Consider the following 20831-nt stretch of genomic DNA (forward strand, 5'->3'; position numbering starts at 1 on the left):
TTGGAGAGTATGGAGATACAAACATGTGAGACAAAGGACAGGAATGGAAAATATATTGTAGAAAAATAAACTTCCTTGGCTCATACAATATTTTTCCAACAAAACTGACCACAGGAGTACTAATTACAACACAGGTAAATGAATGAGTTGTCTTAAACTGAAATGCTCAATACTGTGACCTGCATGTGATACACACTGAGTACAGAGGTTAAATGTCAGATGTCTTTATTGTTGATGACTACAGTAATGGTTAATACCACATTTCAGAAAAGACCACAGTAAAATTCATCTAATTCTTTATGGTATTCTGCTTGGTTCTCGTTTTGATGTCTCGTATCACCAATGTATCAGCATTCTAACAATGAACTTATATGAATAAATACATTTATGATCTTCTAAAGCTTCTCTGTTCATCTTTACAGGAAAAAGTGCTAAGTGTCCTCTTGCCATGGTTTGTACAAAGAGATCTGCCACATATTTCCAACTGAAGGTGTTAAATTGTATCTTGATCTTCCAGCATTTATAATTACAGCGCACTGTATAACATGAAACAGAGTAATGGTAATCACTGATACTGCCTGTAGTCACCAAATGGGGAAGGTGATAATTGGGAAGGATCATCTGAAAACTGAGGGCCTGTAAATAAGAGAAAATAATTAATACATTTAAAAGAGACCTTTAATACCTCGCTGGCCTACAAACATGTGATCTGTTTATATAAATCCTTTCTGGATTAGCAATGCCAGAAATAAAGGCTTTGTATTTACAGTTTGTCATTCAAGGAAGCTCAAAAGGTTTCCAGCTCAATAAATAAAATACCCCTTCCTATAATGAGTGGTTTCATCCCTATTTAATAAATAGCGGAACAGAAACACAGAAAAGTGAAAGGTAAAATTTCCAGTCACATAAGTGACTTGGATCCTGAGGTCTAGTCTACATCAGAATTCTACTGACCTGGGATGTGAAAAGATCAGAGGCCCAAGCCAAGATAACTACACTAACAAAACAGAGGGTGCGAACACAGCTATGCTGACAAACGAAGGTTTAGCAAAACCTAAGTCAGGAAGATGCTAAAACTATACTATATACCCGCAGGATACCTTTGCTTGCTACATCTCCACTGCCTGCACAGCTATATAATGCAGTCTGTAATGCAAACAGGGTCTAAATCTTTCAATGCAATTTTGCAACTCATGTAGGTTTTACATGAAGTGACTTGCCTAATTCCAGAGCAAACCAGTTGAGTGAAACAACTAAAGGAGCATCAAGTCCTGACCTCTAAGACTCCACTCTGACCACATTTTTTTTTTAATGAGTCACCTGCTTCGTAAGTTGCAACATACAGAACACTCCTCCGCTGGTACCTTACGCTGGATTTAGGAGCACATTTCTTTGTCAAAGAGGAAAAACTATTGCAATTTAGATAAATGAAGAAGAATGACATTGAACAGGACTGAAATAATGGGTCCATCAGGTACTAGCTTACTTCATGTTCCAGGAATACTAAGAAAATAACCTAACAAAAACATTTTTATTTTTACCTAGATGTGTTATTTAGATCCATGCTACATAGTAGGTACAAGAGCGTTTATATAAGAACACACTTTTTTTTTTGGTTAAAGGAAAAAGCTGTATGGACACAACACAACTCTATATCAGCCATCTCTCTGGTCACAGCAATTGTGCTATCTGTTAGTCTCAGTGCATTCTGGGGAGGTCCGTGCACTTGATCTCATACTGCCTCATTAGACAATATAGAGTCCAAATAACATGCACAAAGAATACTGTCAGTGGTACTCTGCCTCGTGGGGCTGCTGCCTTGTCTCATGTAGACATACACTTAGATAACTGATTCTCAGCCAGAGTGCTACAAGATCCTTTTATGGGTGCTGCACAATGTTAGCACTGTTTAGTGTACAACCACCTACACATGATTCACAAGATAAACCCAGAGATTTCAAATAGGAATCCATAGTGTCAAAAACATTCTGACCCATTGTACTCTGAAGTCTTTGCAACAGAAGAATTGCTCTATTATTTTACTATAGTCAAAAAAGAAAAAAAAGTGAAAGCTAAGAGCTGGTTTTTTCAGAGGGATACCCCAAATTTAACAAGGGTTCCCTTTCGTCTAAAAAGAACGCCCTACCCTGTGGCAGTATAGGATTTCCTACTGCTAGGAAAAGAATGAAGAGAAGAGAATTAGGAAACCTACCTAAACAGTATAAAGCACAGGTAAAAAATTCCATTTACAAAGCAGAACAGTGTTACAACCACAAGTTATCCTGAGCTGCAGGTAAAGCCAGTGCATGGGTCAGCTTCCAAGGACAGCAGCCAGATATTAAGCATGTTTTGCACAGATCCAAACCAAGTTTAGAGCAGCTATTCCATGCAAGTTGGTTACAGATATGGTGAACCACTGTCTCAGACTTGCATTAAAAAGGGGGCAGTCTCTAACTAACTTAGTTACAAAACCATAAGGTTCTTTCTGTATGTATAGTTAATTGGCCTTGCAATATTATAAAAATTATCCCCATTTACAGATGAGGCAGACAGAGATAATGTCAAGAGGAAATGTTAATAAAGGCAATGTTCCTTGATTACTAGTACCTCTGCTTTAAAACAAACAAACAGATTATTCTTCCTCTGAAAAGTGATGCAAATACAAAAATACAGGCCAAATACATCATAGGGAAGCATCAGGCACAAAGTAGGATGCTCCATATACTATTTAATGTTGAAATGCAATTAGATAAATGTTGGCATGCAATCATACATTATTCAATGTTGGCACGCAATCTGATTTTCTATAAACCACTGAAACCAAGATTTGGGTTCACATGCTATAAAATCACATGCTATTCTCAAAACTTAACCTAAAATCGTTATTTCTATATCTGTTTAGTATGAAAGATGGTCTTTAGACTTCAGAACAAACTGCTGCCTGTGTCAGGCTGAAGCGTAAATGTCTGAAGTGACACAACAGAAAAAGAAAACCACTGCCTCAGTCACACTTGCGTTCCGACTCTTAAGTCTTCATGTTCTTGGAAGTGTACATGGCTCCTTATTAACTAAACATTTACATTTTTTACCTCCGAAGAAGTACAACTCCTTTCTGGGCTTCTGGCAGGAAAACTAAATTGGGATATTTGACCGAGTAAAATCATGCACGTCAGCATTGACTCCTGGAATGAACAGCTTAGCTCAGCAGGTCCCAACCTTGGAGTCACAACCCAGTTTGGGGTTGCAACAATAAAAAAAATGGGGTCGCAAAGATACTCAACAGAGTTGACTCATCGTGATGAAAATCACAGAAAAAAAGCAGGGAACGGTGGGTTCCCCTTGCAGGCTGGCAGAGTTCCAGCCTGGAAGGGGCTGCCTGGGAAGGAGGATGATCTGGCAGGAGGTGCCACATGCATATGGCAGCATGGAGAACAGTTTCTACAGCTACCTCCAGGCAAGTTTGGGGGGGGAGGGCGGGAGGGGCAGGGCCAGATTGAGGCCCCACACTGTGAGAGGGAGGAAGGAAGGAGGGGAAGGGCTGGGGCAGCAGGATGGAGCCATGGGCAGCTCCTCCAGAAGGAGTATGGGAAAAGCTGGCTCCCTGCTTGCTGTGAGAGGTAGGGAGAGCTGGATCTTGTCTGTATCATTTTGGGGTCACAAAACATTTCCAATGTTTCAATGGGGTCATGCTGAGGAAAAGGTTGGGAAGCACTGCCTTAGCCCCTCTCCCCCCTTAGGATTCCCAGAGTTGATCTGGGCCCTACTTAGAATGCAGCACTTTACCATTGTGCCTTTACACCCCTGATGTTAAAGTATGCATGTCAACAGAAAAAAAATGCTTCTAACCCTGTCAGCTCCTTCTTGTGCATAATGGAGACTCTCCACCTCCCACCCAAACTACAGAATTTGGAAATAGCTTTTAATTCTGGCCTCTGAGCTGCTCCCACTTTAGCAATTCTGTTTGTCAGTTGGCTTTTTGCCACACAGCAACTTCTCCCAGCAGCTGGCAGAGTGTGAACTCACTCAAACACAGGCAAAATAACAGCACCAAAAGCAGTACAGTAGTAAGAGCTAAAATTGCTGAGTCAATTTACGCTTTCAAGAATCATATTGATGTTTACCAGGTATGCAAAAAGCCTGTAACAGCTACCATGTTACACTCTTCTTACAAGATACAGAAATGGTTTGTATGAGCTATATTACCCAATATGGCATTTGTTCTGTATCATTTTAATATCTACCAACTTCATCTGCATTGTTTGAGACTTGTTGAAATTAGCCAATGGCATCAGAGGAGAGAGGCAAAACACCATTTGTGACATGATTTTTCTATTCTGGGAAATCTGTTCTGCAGACCTGAACGTATGAAATAATTTGGAAAAAGAAAAGACAAACAAAGATATAAAATGTAAGAAAAGGGTATGAGAGCAGTCAAATGTACTCCTATAGCATTTCTAATTACAATAACTGACACACTTGAATGGAAGACAGATATAAAATGAAGAGGACTAGAACTTCAAAGAGATCCTAGAAAATGATCTGGCATTTCCTGATATTTCAAAGACAGGTATCTGGCTTTCCTTTCCCTATAAATTGTCATCCTTAAGTGATGGCATTTTCAAAAATGTTGTAAATACTTTGTAACACTCAAATCTGAAGTGTGGAATCCTTACCATTTGGAAACTGTGTGGATGCAAATCTTGTCAATAGGATACCAGCTCCTTCAATTAAAGCTAGAAGAATTCCTCCCATTGCAGCAGACCCAACCATGGCAACTGGTCCATCTACAAAAATGTCAGAATACAAAACAGGTTGCCTTTCAAAACCTCTTTTGTTCAAGTCTGGCAGATTATCCATTTTGCATAGAATTACCACCTCTTCAGTGTTCAGACTATGTAGAGACGGATCTCAGCCACTAAGCATTCATTAATATCACAAAAAGTTACAATTACCACACAAGCCTTGCCCTAATACAACAAAGCAGAACTGGTATTATGAGCACTGTCATTTTACTTTGCTTTTCTCTGGCATCCTCCATCAGTAACATTTAAAGTACTTTCTGAGATTAAATTCAGGCTGCCAGGCAGGAGTTTAAAGTCCAGGACTTTCACTGTAGTATTCTCTGAAATCCTTCCTGTTTCACACACAGGCCTAGAAAGACAAGCAGAGCTTCAGAGTCTCAATGCATGGATAAGATGACGGTGGCAGGCAGAAGTTTAAATTTATCAGGAACTGGGGAATTTTTGGGGGACAGGAGGAATCTCTACAGAAAAGAGAGGTCCTTACTGAAACAGAACAAAACTAGACTCTTGTTAAAATTAAAAAAGTTGCAGTGTGGTGTTTAAGCTAAAAAGTGGAGGAAAGCCAACAAGTGTGGAATGGCACACAGGTCATGCTGACAACTCCGAAGCGGGATATCATTCAGATTCTATATAGTCTTGAAGGGGATAGTGAGGGTGTAAGAAGTATAACTGTAGATAACAGTGGGCACATCTACACAAGATATTTACTCTAGAGCTGACTAATTACCTTTGTAGTAAAACATCACCATTTACACATGTGGCCTTACTAGGTTGCAGTAATAAATGCTGCAGCAAGGTAGTCCGGCTAAATGCAAGTACTACTCTGTGGTGTTGTTGTTTCATGCACCGCAGCGCACATGTAGAAGGTGATGGGGCTGGCTGGGTCACAAGCATGCTTTAGTCCATGGCTAGCCAGCAGGCAGCCCTTGCACTGAAGCACCCTAAGTCCCAGCCAGCCCCTCCACAGAACTTGGAGTCCAGCTGAAGCAGCCCTGGGCTGGCAAGGGACCCAGGGGGTCAGCCTGCCACCCCAGGACTGCTCCAACTGGGCTCCATATGCTACAGAGGGGATGGCTGAGGCAACAACAGCCCCATGCTGAAGCACCCTCATGCCTCAGCCAGCTCCTCTGCACCACATGGAGCCTGCTTGGAGCAGCCCTGGGCTGGCAGGGAACCCAGGAGGTCAGGGGGACCAGGGTGACTGGCTGAGCATGAGGATGCTTCAGCATGGGGCTAGCTGACAGCCCCCATGCTGAAGTACCCTTATGCCTCAGCCAGCTGCTCCATAGCACATGAAGCCTCAGTGGAGCAGCTAGCCCAGGGCTGCTCTGATGGGGCTCACATACTGAAGAGCAGCTGGCTGAGGCATGAGGGTGCTTCAGGCAGGGGTTGCCTGCCAGCTAGCCCTGGGATGAAGCATCCTTGTGCCTCATCCAGTCCCTCCACAGCACATGGAGGCCTGTTATAGCAGCCCTGGGCTGGCAGGCTGACTCCCCAGGTCCCCTGTGAGCCCACGCTGCTCTAACCAGGCCCCATGTGCCGCATATGAACAAACTCCAGAGCAATATGCTCCTGGGTTTTTTGCTCCCAGGTGCATATTCAAACAGTGTGCCTGGGAGCACAAAACTCCAGGGCTTATCTTTGTGCGCATTAATCATACACATAGATGCATCCAGTGAGGATGACTCAGAACATCTGGAGTTCCAAACAAACAGCATAAGCAGTAACAGGTAAGGGCAAAATTTATAAGTGCTTCTGTATAAAAGCCAGAAACCTAAAATATAAGGGGTGAACGAGAATGTCTGGTATTAAATGGTGACACTGACAAACTAGGCATCTCAGAGACTTGGTGGAAGGACAACAGTCAAAGAGATACTGTTCTAACAGGTTACAAACTATACGGAAATGCCAGAATAGAATGTACAGGTGGTGGAGTGGCACTCCACGTTAAGGACAGTATAGATAGGAGTAGTATAAAAATCTTACTGAAAAGAAAACTACCATAGAAACCCTGTGGGAAGAAATTCCAAACTTGAATGAAAAGATTATAGTATTAGGTTTGTACTACTGACTACCTGATCAGGAAGGTGAAGGTGATTAGGAAATACTCGGGGAGATTACAGAAGCTGCTAAAATGAAATAATCACAAAAGGGGATTTCAGCCATCCTCACAATGACCTCATCAGGGCGAGATGTAGAAATAAAATTTCTGGATGTGATAAGTGACTGTTTTATAGAACAACTCATTCTGGCACCCACAAGAGGAGAACCAATTGTAGACCTAATACTAAGCAACATACAGGACCTGGATCAAGTGGCATCTGTTGGTGAGCCATTTGGTAATAGCAACCATAACAATTTCATTTAAAGTTCTGGCAGGAAGGAGTAAGCCAAAAAAGTCTACCATGCCAACATGCAACTTTAGGAAGGGAAATTACATAAATGAGGAGGGAAGTTAGAAAGAAGTTTAATGGAACAGTCAAAAATGTAAAAAGCCTGTGCGCAGCTTGGAAACTGTTTAAAAATACCATATTAGAAGCTCAGGAAAAATATAAGCCACAAACCAAAAAAGGTACCAAGCAGACCAGTAAAACCCCTACATTTTTTAAGAGCAGAGTTGAGGCTATTCAAGGCAAAAAAGCATCTTTCAAAAAATAAAAAAAGGAAGGTGTGCCCAACTGAGGAAAATGGGAAGAATCACAAATTCTGGTCAAGTGAAAAAGCAAAATAAGGCACACTCTTCAAATTCTCTTTTAGCATCTAGCAAAAGATGCTGAAGTTAATAATAAATATACCAGAACTAGGAAGCCAGCTAGTGAATTGATGGGACCATTAGATGATAATGTAAAAGGTGCACCCAGGGATGATAAGGTCAGAGCAGAGAAGTTAAACAAATTCTCTGCATTGGTTGTTACCACAGAAGATGCCGGGGAAATTCCCATGCCAGGTGCCAGATCAATCCTTTTGAGTAGACAGGTCAGAAGAGCTGGACCACACTGAAGTGACAAGAGAGACAACTCGGTGCATCTACATGTTTATTAATGCGCCTAGTTACTGATCAGCAGCCTAAGAACACTGTGCAAGAGCGTATTAGCACGGTTTTTGACTGGTATGCTACTTCTCAGTGTTATTAAGCTATTGCTTAGTAAGTATCTCATGTAGGCATGCCCGCTGGTAAAATAAATACTAGTAAGTCAATAGGACCAGATAGCATTCAGCATAATGCTTACAAGCCTCTGTGCCAGAGGACTGGCAGATTGCCAACATAACAGCCACCTTTGAAAAGGGTGCCAGAGGCAATCCTGGGGACTATAGACCATCGAGTCTCATTTCTATACCTAGTAAGTTGGTAGTAGAATCTATAATAAAGAGTAAAATCAGAAGCCACAAGGGCAAATGATCTACATGGTTTTGTAAAGAGAAATCCTGCCTCACAAATCTGTTGAAGTTCAAATGTTAACAAGCACATGGACAAAGGGAATCCAGTTGATAATATACTTGGACTTTCAAAAGGCATTCAAACAAGATCCATCACCAAAGACTTATCTGTGCCAGGCACTATTTTGTTCAACATTTTGGGTGCATAGTGAACATTATGTTTGCAGATGACACCAAATTATTCTGGGTAGACAGATCCCACACTGATGGAGAGGAGCTGCAAAAATCTCATTAAGTTCAGTGACCAGGCAAAAAACGGCAGATAAACTTCAGTGTCGACACATGCAAGGTAATATACCTAGCGAAAAATAACCTCAACTATACAAACAATGCTGGGTTCTGAATTAGCTGTTATTTATGACTCAGGAAAGATCACTTGGAGTCACTATCAACAATTCTCTAAAAACGCCAGGTCACTGCAGCAGCAGCCAAAAAAGCCAATAAAATTACGGGCATCATCAAGAACGGAATAGAAAACAGAAAGGAGAATATCAGCATACCATTATATAAACCTATGGTGCACCTCATATTGAAAACTGTGCAGTTCTGGTCCCCACACCTCAAAAAAGGATGTGGTAGAATTAGAAAAGGTACAGAGAAGGGCAGTCAGAATAAGCAGTTATGAGACCAGGAGAGACTAAAAAGGCTAAGGCTCTTTAGTTTGGAAAGGAGAAGGCTGGGGGAAGGAAGGGGGGGTTATGATTGAAATCTGTACAATCATGAAGGATGTGGGCCAAGGAAACAGGGAACTATCCTTCACTAAGTCCTAGAATACTAGAAGGCGCCCACTGAAATAAGTAACAGGTTTAAAACTAACAAGAGAAAGAACTTTTTATGCAATGTGTAGTTAACTTGTAAATTCATTGCCACAGGAGGTGGTAGAGGTAGGTAACGTACCCAGGTTAAAACAAGGACTGAATAAATTCCTGGATGATAGATCAATTAATGGCTATTGAACACAATGGTCAGAGATATTTCCTCTGGCATTTCTAAACAAGTAATTGTGGATGCCAGAGTGGGTACTGAATAAGGGATAGTTCATTCTACAGATGCCCAATTCAGTGCTCTCCCTGTACAGGATCCACTTCTGCCACCATCGGAGGCAGGATACCAGGCTAGATGAACTATTGGTCTGACCCAGTATGGCACTTTTTGTGTTCTTATGAAGAATAAACCCTTAAGTCTTCTTCCTTACCACTGACCAGTAATTCCTCATATTACTGAGACTATCTGACCACTGCCATTTATTCTCTTTTAGGACCTCCACTCAGCAAAAACTCCAGCATATGCTTAAATCTATCCCCATTCAACAAAACATTTAAGTATGTGCTTCAAAGCTTGCTGAAAAAAGCATAATGGACTTGATAAAAGATTCACAAAATTCTTCAATACTGATGAAGCAGCATTGTTCAGTCTCTATGCTCTGTACTGCAGCTAACAATGGGTGGAAGTCCTGATTATCATTTGTGGACACATTTAACTCTATTATCCAGCACACAAACATTTAAACCATTCTGAAACAGTCTAATATTTAGTGGCATTTAGGATATTAAAAATAAACTGACTTTTAACAAGTATAAAACTATCTGTGTTTAATCAAACAACTCAAATTAGCATTTCCGCAGTGTCCCTAAGCAACTTCTCAATTATACCGTACTACTCGAGTACGTATGCTCAGCAGAACATCACTGAGAAGTCCAACTCCTTTACTTGAAAATTCCATGAGAGACCCCATTCAGGAAAATAGTTACAATAACTTCAATATTTCCTGAATCCAGGCCGAAATGCTGTATTATAATTTTAAAGCAAACTCTAATCTATCATATTATAAATTGTTTAACCATTCAAATATATGTTGGATGCCTCACTGGACATGTCAAGATAATTATAAAAACAGTAACATTCCTAAAATAAAAAATGGAAAGATTTGTAACTTTAAGAACACAGGAAACAAAAATAATAAGAAACAAAATCCTTCCCAAGTCCAATCATGTCAGTGATGCTGTCAGCTTAATCAATGTGTATATATAATTTAAACATTAAAAGATGGTCAATAACCCCAGAATGTGGTTCCTTACTTCTTGCAGCTAATATGGCTCCAGTTAAGGCACCACTTGTGATAGAGTTCCATGGATCTTCTTTACCCCTCACCTGCACCATACTGCAGTCAATCATGGAGAAGAGACCACCCCAGATTGCAAAGCTCCCTATTTGAAAAACAAAAAACCGAAAACTTTTAGATACTTTACTAATACACACCAGATTATAGTACACCCGTATTATAAACATGTGTTGTAGTTTATAATAAGAAGCCTACCAGTATTTCTGAACACTAAAGTATATCTGTGAACACTAAAGTTTATTGATCAGAGTAACTTTACAGAAAGCTTATAGTAAACAATAAATAAGGTTTTAAATCTATTAATGCAACCATCATTAAGACAATGATCTAAAGGAATCTTAGCCCACTCTTGCTTGTGACATTTCCAAAACACATTTAGCACCTGTCCATAGTATCATGATTGGTCTGTATGGTCTACCCATGCTAGCAGAATGCAAGTGATAAGGTTGCCAGAAGGCTAACACATCATACATATTACTAGTAGTAGTAGTATTACCATTAACAACAACAGCCCCTACAAAAAGCAAACATAAATTCCAGCCTAATGAAAGTGTAGTTTATTAACTTGGTGAGAAGTATTTATTTTCAGAAACCGGTACTATGCAGAATAAATGCAGTCCTCAGAGTGCTTCAATGCCTGTGAAAGCTTAACACTAAAAAGAAAAAACATGGAGACTGAAGTCCTGAGTTTTAATGTAGGTATAATGAAGCAGCAACAGCATGTGCTTCTTCAGGAGGCAACAATAATTTCTGTGCTCTTCAAGGAGTCCTGCTGCACTTAAGGCATACAAAAAACTAGAACTCTTGGTTTCAAAATGATACCTTTTATTAGACCAACCAGGAAATCGTAAGAAAACTGTTCTTTTCTGCAAGCTTTCGGGATCAAAGTTCCTTTGTCAGGCTCTGGGAAAATTATAGATGGTACAAGATGGTAAAAAGTCCCCATAGGTAGGAAATAAACTTCATTTTTGCACAGAGGGAGCTGAAAATGGAAGGCTGTCCCTCTGGGTCCATGAGAGTCTCTTTGTGAGCTGTGCTGAGTAGCTCTTTGATGTGTAGATCAGGTAGAATTCCTTATCTGGAGGTGTCAGATGGCAGGCAGGGAGGTAAAAAATCTTTCTTGCTGTTCTGCAATGAATTTTAAAATCTGAAAGTCGGCTACAATTCAGCATCTTCCATGTTTCAAGAGTGTACTTGGTAGCTGTGTTGTCGTCTCAGACTAACACGGCTACCAAGTACACCCCTGCTGCACTTAATGCATTTTCTTGCAGTGTCTAGTCAGCATCTCCTTTTTTTTTCCTTTTCAAACTAATCACCCAAACCACGCAGTCAACTTTTAGAATCGAATTAATGAAGTAAGGGACATCACTTCATGTGTAGTTAACTTCAGAATCATTCTTAAGCATGGCAGGTTGTTGAAGCTGCATTTTGACTAAAACTCTGACTTAGATCATCATCAAAATACCAAACTATGGATGGCAGATTTTATAGTAGATACCAACTCCTCCGCCTCAAAGAAATCAAACTAGACTGAAACCATCAACTCCTTTCACAAAATACACGTCAGATCACAATGTTTGTTGTTATAAAGTTTTTGAACCTCACTCAAAGCCTCTGAGTTACTTAGTTCCTGTGAAGCTTCCCTTTAAAAAGTGAAAAACAGACTTACAAATAACAAGTGTACAAAGCTGTAATTACCTCCCAATTGAGGCGCTCTGGTTTTAATAGCCGTCAAGCTTCCCCGCAGCCGGTGGTTTACACCCTACAATAAACCAAATTGATTGTCAGAATGAAGTTCAAGTTTTCTATCTTTAAGCTTTATAAACAATTCAGCTGCAAATTCTTAGACACTTGTGGTTATCACTGGGCACATCTAAGACACTAACTGCACAGTAGCCTAACAGCACAATGCTAATACAATACCGTGCAGTATTATTAGGCTACTGTGCAGTATCATCACTAAAAAGGCATTCACTAGAGGTACTGGGCAGTAACTCTAGTTACTGCACATTTATTTAGTACTTGATTCTACAAGGACTAAATGTGCAATAGTTACTGTGCATTTATGAATGTGTAGACATGCCCACTAAGTATTTTTTATTATAAACCAGTTTGACAGTTCATTGAACATAGCCATTCCAGACTATTTTGTATATACTGATAAGGTAGTAATTTTTATTTTATCATTAAGTATTTAGTATGTCCTTCTTAGCACATGTGTAAACTACAGAACCCAGTTACATGACTGTAGTAGACAATTTTCTGTGATGTAATAGCTTAATTGCTGTATCAGTTTTAACAAGACACTTCTATAACAGCTCAGACTTATTTTTAATTTATCTATTATTTTTTTCTGAATGATTCCAAATTACTTCACTAAGTTAATACATAGGGGGCACATCTACACAAGACACTTTACTGTGCAGTAGAGCCAATTACTGTGTAGTGTCATTGCCTAATTTACCCCAATCATGAGTAAATTTGCTACTTGTAAATACAAGTAGCAAATTTACTCAGGAGTAATTACTGCGCAGTAAAGAACATGCAGACTGTCGCCCTGGAGCAATCTGCTCCTGGAGAGCCAAGCAACAGAGGGTGGGAGACTGCTCTCTGCCCCTCGAGTACAGGCATGGACAAAGTCCCCCTGCCCCAGCAGCAGGGAGCTCCCAGCACCAGCTCCACAACTGCTGTGTTCCCAGATCCAGTTCAATGATCATAGAGCTGGGAACAATCTCCCCAGCCTGTTCCCAGCCCCCACTCCACAATTTCAGAGTTAGGCCTGGGAGCTCCATGCACCGAGAGAGTTCCCTGTCCAGCCTGGAGCTGGCTGGAACCTGCCCCTGACTGGGACAGTCCTGGCCAGCCTTGAGCCATGCAGAGTCTGCACATGCAGCCTGGAGGTGGATGGGGACTGTCCTGTTTCAGACAGTCCCAGCCCCGTGCCCCGATTGGGTGATCAAGGACTGGGGCTTGGGAAGAGCTGCAGGGGAGGAGCAGGACTCAGCCCCCCACCCTATCCACTGGTTGGGCAGCTTACAGAGAGCCCCTGGCTGAGTGGGGAATCACCACCCAGCCAGGAACTTGCTGCTAGCTGCCTCACTAGCAGGTCAGGGCAGGGGGCTGGGACCTGCCCCTCTCCTGCAGCTCTTTCTAAGCCTCCTGACCCCGATCAGGGAGCTGGGGCCAGGAGCTCTCTGCTGCCAGGGTAGGGGGACATTGTTCCCACCCAGGCCCACCCCAGCAGCAGGCGTGCTCTCCTGGCCCCGTGCTCCCTGCCAACCCCTGGGCTAGCACCCAGGGGGAGCCTAGAGCTCCCCCTGGCTACTGCATGGGGTCAGTGCAGGGCTGGAAGGGGCAGGAGCAGATGTGCTAGGAGCAGGAAATCTACTCCTGTATCCCCAGTTGTGTAGATACCTGCCTGAGGTGGGTTTACTCTAAAGTAATTTACTCTAAAATAAACCCACCCCACAGCATTTGTAAGTGTGAATACACCCAGGGAAGGACTAACATCTTCTAGCAGAAAGCAGTATTCAGACATAAAATTGGGGCACAGCTCAATGTATACAAGTAAACAGAGGATTTTTTTTTTGTGTACACTAAGGAATTCTACCACCAGAGAGAGAAGTAGGGAAACTGTTACAGGGAAATTATTTTCAATAATATTACACTTCTCTCTGAAAATGATTTATTTTCTATGGTTTCAAATAACTCCCAGATTGGTATAGTAGTATTAGAGGAAAAACATTTTTAGTTTCACAGTGTTTTTTAAAACAAAGAAACAAACAAACCTCCCACCCCCCGAGGAAAACAGTGAAACTAAATATAAACACATTGTGCAATTTTTTTTTCAGGGAGGAAGGTGAGAAGAGAGGTTTTCCCTTTCAACATCAAGGAAAATGTGCTTTTATCCTGAACACTGGTAGAAATGATCAACAGATGACAAAATCTTTCTTTTTAAATGGATACATTTTTTAAAGGATTATATATCAATTTTGACAGCCACATAGAACAAAATCTCTGCTTTTAAGATAACATCCAAGAAAGTTAACATTTAAAAGGTATATAGAAATGAATGTCCTAGAGGGGCACCAATACATCAGTCCGTATCATATTGGCACTGATATAAGGAAAATTGACATCATCAGCAATTGGCTTTTATTGGCTGATGTGGCCAATAAAGTAGCTGATAAGTGCTGCACACACGTGTGCAGCCATAGCATACACGGGGCTAGGAGTGCAGCCCGGCAGCTTGGAGAGCAGCGTTGGGCTAGTAAGCCTGTTGTGGGGATGGGGCAGAGGGGAAGGAAGGAGTATAGGGGAGGGAGGCACAGATCGAGGCACCCATAGTGAGGGAGGGAGTGGGGCTAGGGCAGGGCGTGGGACACCACCATGAGCTGCTCATCTGGGGAGGGGCAGGAGGGTGCAGGTCCTGCCGCTGCACACCCCCCCGAGGATGGCATGGGGAGCACATGCCCCCCAGATCTGTGCATGGGGCAAAGGTGGACTGCCCCTGTAAACTGGGGCCAGGGGTGGTGAATGCCTGGCTCTTCCCGGAGGGGGGGTTGGGCCAGGGCTGTGCTCAGTGCAGGCAGCAGTAGTGCTGGGATGGGTGGGTTTGGGGGGCCTACAGTGAATTTTGGGGTGGCTGTAGTCCAACCTGTAGCCCCCCATCCCAGTGCTGCCTGCCCTGAGTGGATTCCCAGCCCCTCCCCCACACACACACACACCACCCAACAGGAAGAGCCCAGCACTGCCCCCAGTCCCAGTCTGCAGCAGCATCCCACCCTTGTCCCGCACACAGATCCCAGAGGCACGTGCCCCCATGATGCGTCTGCGTCCAGTTCTGGGCACCACACTTCAATAGGGATGTGGCTAACCTTGAGAGGGGCCAGAGGAGGGCTACTCGCATAGTCAAAGGGCAGCAGGCCAGGCCCTACAAAGATAAACTAAAGGGCCTGAATCTATTCAGCCTCCACAAGAGAAGACTGAGAGGGAATCTGGTGGCCATCTATAAACTCACCAGGGGGGACCAGCAGAAAATAGGTGAGGCTCTGTTCCCCTGGGCACCACCTGGGGTAACACAGAATAATGGCCACAAATTGACTGAGAGTAGGTTCAGGCTTGATATCAGGAGGCATTACTTTACAGTTAGGGCCGCCAGGCTCTGGACTGGGCTCCCAAGGGAAGTGGTCCTCTCCCCTACATTGAGGGTCTTCAAGAGGAGGTTGGATAGATATCTGGCTGAGGTATTATAATCCCAACACTCGTTCCTGCGCAGGACAGGGGGTTGAACCTGATGATCTGTTCAGGTCCCTTCCAACCCTAGAAACTATGCCTCTTCCAGGTGTGCATACAGTGGATGGAGCCACCCCACCTCCCTGCACCCCATTCATAGCTCTGTCCCATGCCCCACCCCACCCCAGCTGAGCAGTGCGTGCTCCTGCCCCACTCCTTCCCTCACCATGGGGGCCTTGATCTGCCCACGCCCATTCCCCCCCACACATCCCTAACAGACTTAGCAGCCAGACACTGCTCTCTGAGCTTCCAGGCTGCATATTGGCAACCAGATCAGCATCAGCCAATATGGCTTGTTAATAATGGGCCATCGGTATTGGCCCAGAACATTTTTATCACTGCATTCCTAGAAAGTCCTAATTAAACACTTACGAATATGCACACTTTTAATCGTATACACCCTTATTAATTTATCAAGCCAAACATGGAAAAGAATAATTTTACTTAAAGAGCAAACTGGAAAAGTCACTCATGCTGAAGTTTAAAAGTATAATGTTACATTAAAGATAAAACAAACTTAGATTGTGAAGGAGCCCTTTTTGGTAACTTTAATCCCAAGAGAGATGGCTTTCTTTAAATTCCTAACAAGTCATTATTTTATGCAAATAAACATCCACTGCAGTGTCAGTAGTCCAAACACAATAGCAATGAACTCGAAGATTAAAAAAACCCCTGATTTTCATCAGCCAAACTTAGACAAATGCAGAAGTGTATAAATGAAACAAAAAAGATAATCATTTAAATAAAAAATGGCTTTTTAAATTAGATTTAATAGCAGCAGAGGTCAAAAGTGGCTGGTAAGCCAGTAACATCCCTCAAAAAAGTTAGGACTGACCATCTAAATGAGATATCCGATTCATTCTGGTTGCTTCCATTCCTCGCAGACACAAGCCTCTAACACCCTCCCTTCATCTCCCTATGCAAAAGGACATTGAGTTTTCACTTAAAGGGAGAGGAAACAGAATGGGAAAGGAAGTGAGCCAGAACAGAAAGGGACAAGCTAAGTCTGAGGCCAAGGATGCATATCTTTCCTTGTTGAGCCAAATGAAACTAAAGGCACAAAGATAACAGGTATGCAGACTATCATCCTGCTGCATCCTTTCCCCACTCAACCAACCCATCCTGAAAGATGCCCCTTAAAAGTTGGGGCCACACTATTAGGACCACACTGTTGAGGGTGATAGGAACAGAAAGGGCAAAGACCTGCAGTGGAAGAAGGGAGCTTTAACAAAGACGGACCACCCAGAACCAGGGATGTTCATCAGATTTATTTTCCTGGCCTGGAACCTTTTTGTTCAGTGGATTAAATAATTTCCTTAACACAACTAGAGGCTAATCTCTGTAAAGATAAGCATATAGAGATGCCATCCTTGCTAGCTCCTTCCAAATTTCACTGCTGCATGAAAAAAGAGCCAAAGCTGCTGAGAGTTTACATAACAAAAATTATTTTACTCACCACTGGAGAATTTCTGAACCCTTTAATAGCTTGGAAGATGCCACCACCTATGGCTCCCATTGTAAAGGCACCACCACAGTCATCTACTATCCGCCAGGGGCTAAAGAAAAATAAATACTTTTTTTTCATACAATTATAATATGGAAATTATCATTGAAGAACATAAAAATCGTTTAAATTATTCAATTAGACATTCATTCCTAGTTTGTAGTACACCCAAAAAAGTATGCAATTGTGCTAATGCATAGTAGGGTGGCCTACTGCCCATTTATTTAGTACTTCCTTTTGCAAGTACTAAATTTAATGAGCAGTAGGCACTGCACATTAATGAACACGTAGATACTCCCCCTGAGCACATAGATTCATAGACTGCAAGGCTGGAAGGGACCTTGGAAGACCATTGAGTCCAGACCCCTGCATCAAGCAGGAAAGATAATAGGATCAAGTGACCCTAGCAAGGTGACCAGTGGCAAGTATGGAGTAAATTGGGGAAAAAAAAGAATTTGAAATAAACATAGCTGTACTAATTTGCATATAGTACCAACAGACTTAGTTAATCCAGAATTGATGCAATTTACTTTTTTTGAAACTGCTGCAAGTTTTAGCATTGGTACTTCATAAAACACACTTAGTAGCACTTCTGTACCTACTTTTTATATATAACACAAACTTTTTTTTTCCTGGCTTAAGGCTAAATTAGTATCAAATCAACTGGGCCAAGCTCAATTGTTCAAATCTGTGTGGCTCTGCCACTGGGCAAGTCTCCTCCCTTCCGGACCCATCAATCTGGAACTTAGGAGACTCCCCAAATACACAGCAAGCATCCTACATGCAGACACCAATCCCAAAGGTGTTACAAGTTCAGATACACCTAGTCATGCTTATCCTAGCCAAAAGGCCAAAGGAACACACCAAGGAGAAAACACAAACACAATCTCCCATTACCACAGAACTGTGCAGCTGAATTTCCCACATTTGGGAAACTTGCATAGGTCAGCCTGCCTCGAATGCAATAAAGAGGCTTCATTCTGGGAAAACCTGGTGATCATGGTAGCCCCACTATTTGGACATTATTCCAAAGCCAAAAAGGCTCATGATTTACAAAAGGCTCATTGGACTGGACCCCACCAGAGTCAACAGCATGTCAAACCACTGTGATTCCATGGCTCAGCACTGCTCAGGATGCACATGCATTCTAGATACCCCCAAAGGACCAACATGCCAAATAGCCCTCCACTTGACTGGAAGTGGGTGTTCTTGTCAGGAGTCCTGAAAAATTTACATGCAGACGAGGCACAGGTCAACCTCATCCAGCTTCATCTCATATACGGTGTGGCTACCCTAATCATATGCGCCAGGCTAACAGAGAGGCAACAGAGGAATTCTAGGTGAACTGTCTGGGACCCTGTTTGGTGATGTTTGCCAGACATTTAAAGGCTGGTGACAAAACAGGAATCATTGGAAATGGGAAAGATGGGATGTACTAACTTCTCTTTGTATATTGTGTGTGGGGGAGAAAGAAATCAAAGAATGTAACCCCTCAGGGGAGAGGTCTAATAAAATAAGTGGAAAGATGGGTCAAAGCTGAATAAATGTAAATATGTATATATGTAGACATAGATGGATATAGAAGAATAAATGTATATAGATGGAATTCACAGAAATGGTAAAAGAAAGAAAAGAATTTGTGGATACATAAAGGAGACATGGGGATTATATCATTGTATAATCTTAGAATTGAATAGTTAAGTCAATATGAAAATAAGTGTTCATGTGTCATAAACATGAGGAAAGAGATTATGAAATTGGGTGGCTGAAGACAGATGGAGTTTATATATAATTCTGTTTTATTTTAGAAATCTATGCTTATATGTATTTGTGGTGAAGGGATGTTTACAAGTGAAATAAAATGTTATATTTTCTAATAAAAAAAATATATTGTGCATGTGGGGGGGGGAAGGTACGTGGGGTATGGTTGGGTGGTTTGTGGGGATGTGGTGCAGGGTATGTGTCACATACCCCTGTTCCCCCATGGTGCCAGTGGCAGCAGCAGGCAGCAGCCCTCAGGGCACTTGTGGCCTGTGTCAGGTGGCACCCCCAGCAGACGAGTCCCAGGAGCTACAAATGGTAGCACAGAGGTGGCCTGGCCTGGTCCAATGGTGTGCAGCTCCTGGCCTGATGCTAGCACTCCAGTAGGAAGCTGTGGGCCAACTGCAGGGAGCCGTGCGCCATCAGTCCAAGCTGGCTCTATGCCATGAGGTAGGGCTCCCAGCACTCCAGTGGGGAGCTGCATGTAGAGGCACAGAACAAGCCCAGTCCAGTGGCATGCAGCTCCTCGCTGGAGCACCAGAAGCCACATCTGGTAGCATGGAGCCAGCTGGTGAAGTGCAGCTCTCCATAGCTCCCGCTGCAGTGCTGGGAACTGCAGGGAGACATGCATCATTGGGCCAGGCTGGCTCTCTGCTTCCATATGTTGCTCCTGGCACTACAGCAAGGAGCTGTACCTGGAGGCAAAAAGCTAGTCCGGCCCAATGGCGCACAGCTCCCAAGGCTGCAGTGCTGGAAGCCAGCCACACGTGGAGGAACAGAGCCAGCCCAGCCCAGCCCCATGGCGTGTGGCCCCCGTCTGTAGTGTCAGGAGCTGCACATGGTGGCATGAAGCCAGCCCAGCCTGAGCTTGTGTCCTTGGGCCGGGCCAGCTCTGCCTCCACATGAGCTCCTGGCTCCAACACCCCTTCCCTTGGGGCTGGAGGCAGGGTGGGTCAGGCCAGGCTAGGGGGTGGGGGTTAGCAACCAGAGCCCGACCTGCTGCTGCAGCCAGTACCTCCTGCAGCCCGTGACTCCCGCCAGCTTCCCGAGGGGCAGCGCAGTGATCCAAACCGTAACAAGGGTTCACTAATAATTGGCCTCTGGATGGGCTTTTTCCATTTGCTGTTCATTCCCACACACAATGTGGGCCACTACTAAGTCTCTGCTTGAACAAGAATCTGAAACCCTGCCCAATTTAGCTGTCTGACAGCACATACGTTACCAGGCCCCTTCCCCAATAAAACCCTGTTAAAACAGGAGAATGAAAAAAGCATCAGCAACTGCAGCAGAAAACTTCAAAACGGGGCTGCAACCGTCCCAAATGCGGCCCCATGCAGGAATTTTAGGGGTTTTAAGAACCCCGAGCACCAGGGGGAGCGTTTTCCGGAGGACGGAGCAGAGCTGCCAGGGAGGCCGAGCCCCGTCGAATGTCCTGAGCCTTAACCTTCACCTCCACCCGGCCATGGCGGGTCCAAGGGCAGGTCAAGGCCCCAAGCGCCCGGCGGCGGCCATGTTAGCCAGGGAGGCTCGTCGTGAGGCGCCTCGAGCCGCGCCGAGCCCCGGCGGTGCGTGGCTGCGAGTCCAGCTCGGCCTCCGCCGCGCGCGGGACGGACGAAGCCGCTGCCTCGTGCCCAGACCGCCCCTCACCCCCCGGCTCCCCTCAGCCGGGCTGGGCGCAGCCTGCTGGGTACCGCTCACCAGGGCTCGCGCGCGTACTCCTCCATGGCACACGCGGCAGCGACGGAACCGGCTCCGGTCGCGTGACGCCCAGCACGTTCGCCGGGGATCCTGGCGCCACCCGATTGGCTCTCGGCCTCAGGCGCTAGCCAATGGCGTTCGTCCGAGTGACGCTTCAGCGGAAGGGGTTGGGCCCCGCGGAAGCCCCGCCCCCTGTAGAGGCATTGGAGGC

General features: G+C 43.8%; 1 protein-coding gene across 1 annotated transcript; it reads right to left on the reverse strand.

Moving 5' to 3' along the window:
• Nucleotides 1-208: 208 nt before the first annotated feature.
• Nucleotides 209-20724, reverse strand: TIMM17A (translocase of inner mitochondrial membrane 17A). Its single transcript, XM_090025934.1, has 6 exons — nt 20621-20724; nt 17114-17213; nt 12061-12124; nt 10319-10447; nt 4674-4784; nt 209-636 (listed from the first exon to the last, which is right to left on the reverse strand). Exons 1-6 carry the CDS (start codon nt 20644-20646, stop codon nt 566-568), a joined length of 501 nt encoding a protein of 166 aa, XP_089882060.1. The 5' UTR covers nt 20647-20724; the 3' UTR covers nt 209-565.
• Between the last annotated feature and the right edge of the window lie 107 nt (nt 20725-20831).

The sequence above is a fragment of the Crocodylus siamensis genome, chromosome 13 (assembly GCF_052110815.1).
Source record: "Crocodylus siamensis isolate JL-2025a chromosome 13, ASM5211081v1, whole genome shotgun sequence".
In the NCBI taxonomy this organism is placed as follows: Eukaryota; Metazoa; Chordata; order Crocodylia; family Crocodylidae; genus Crocodylus; species Crocodylus siamensis.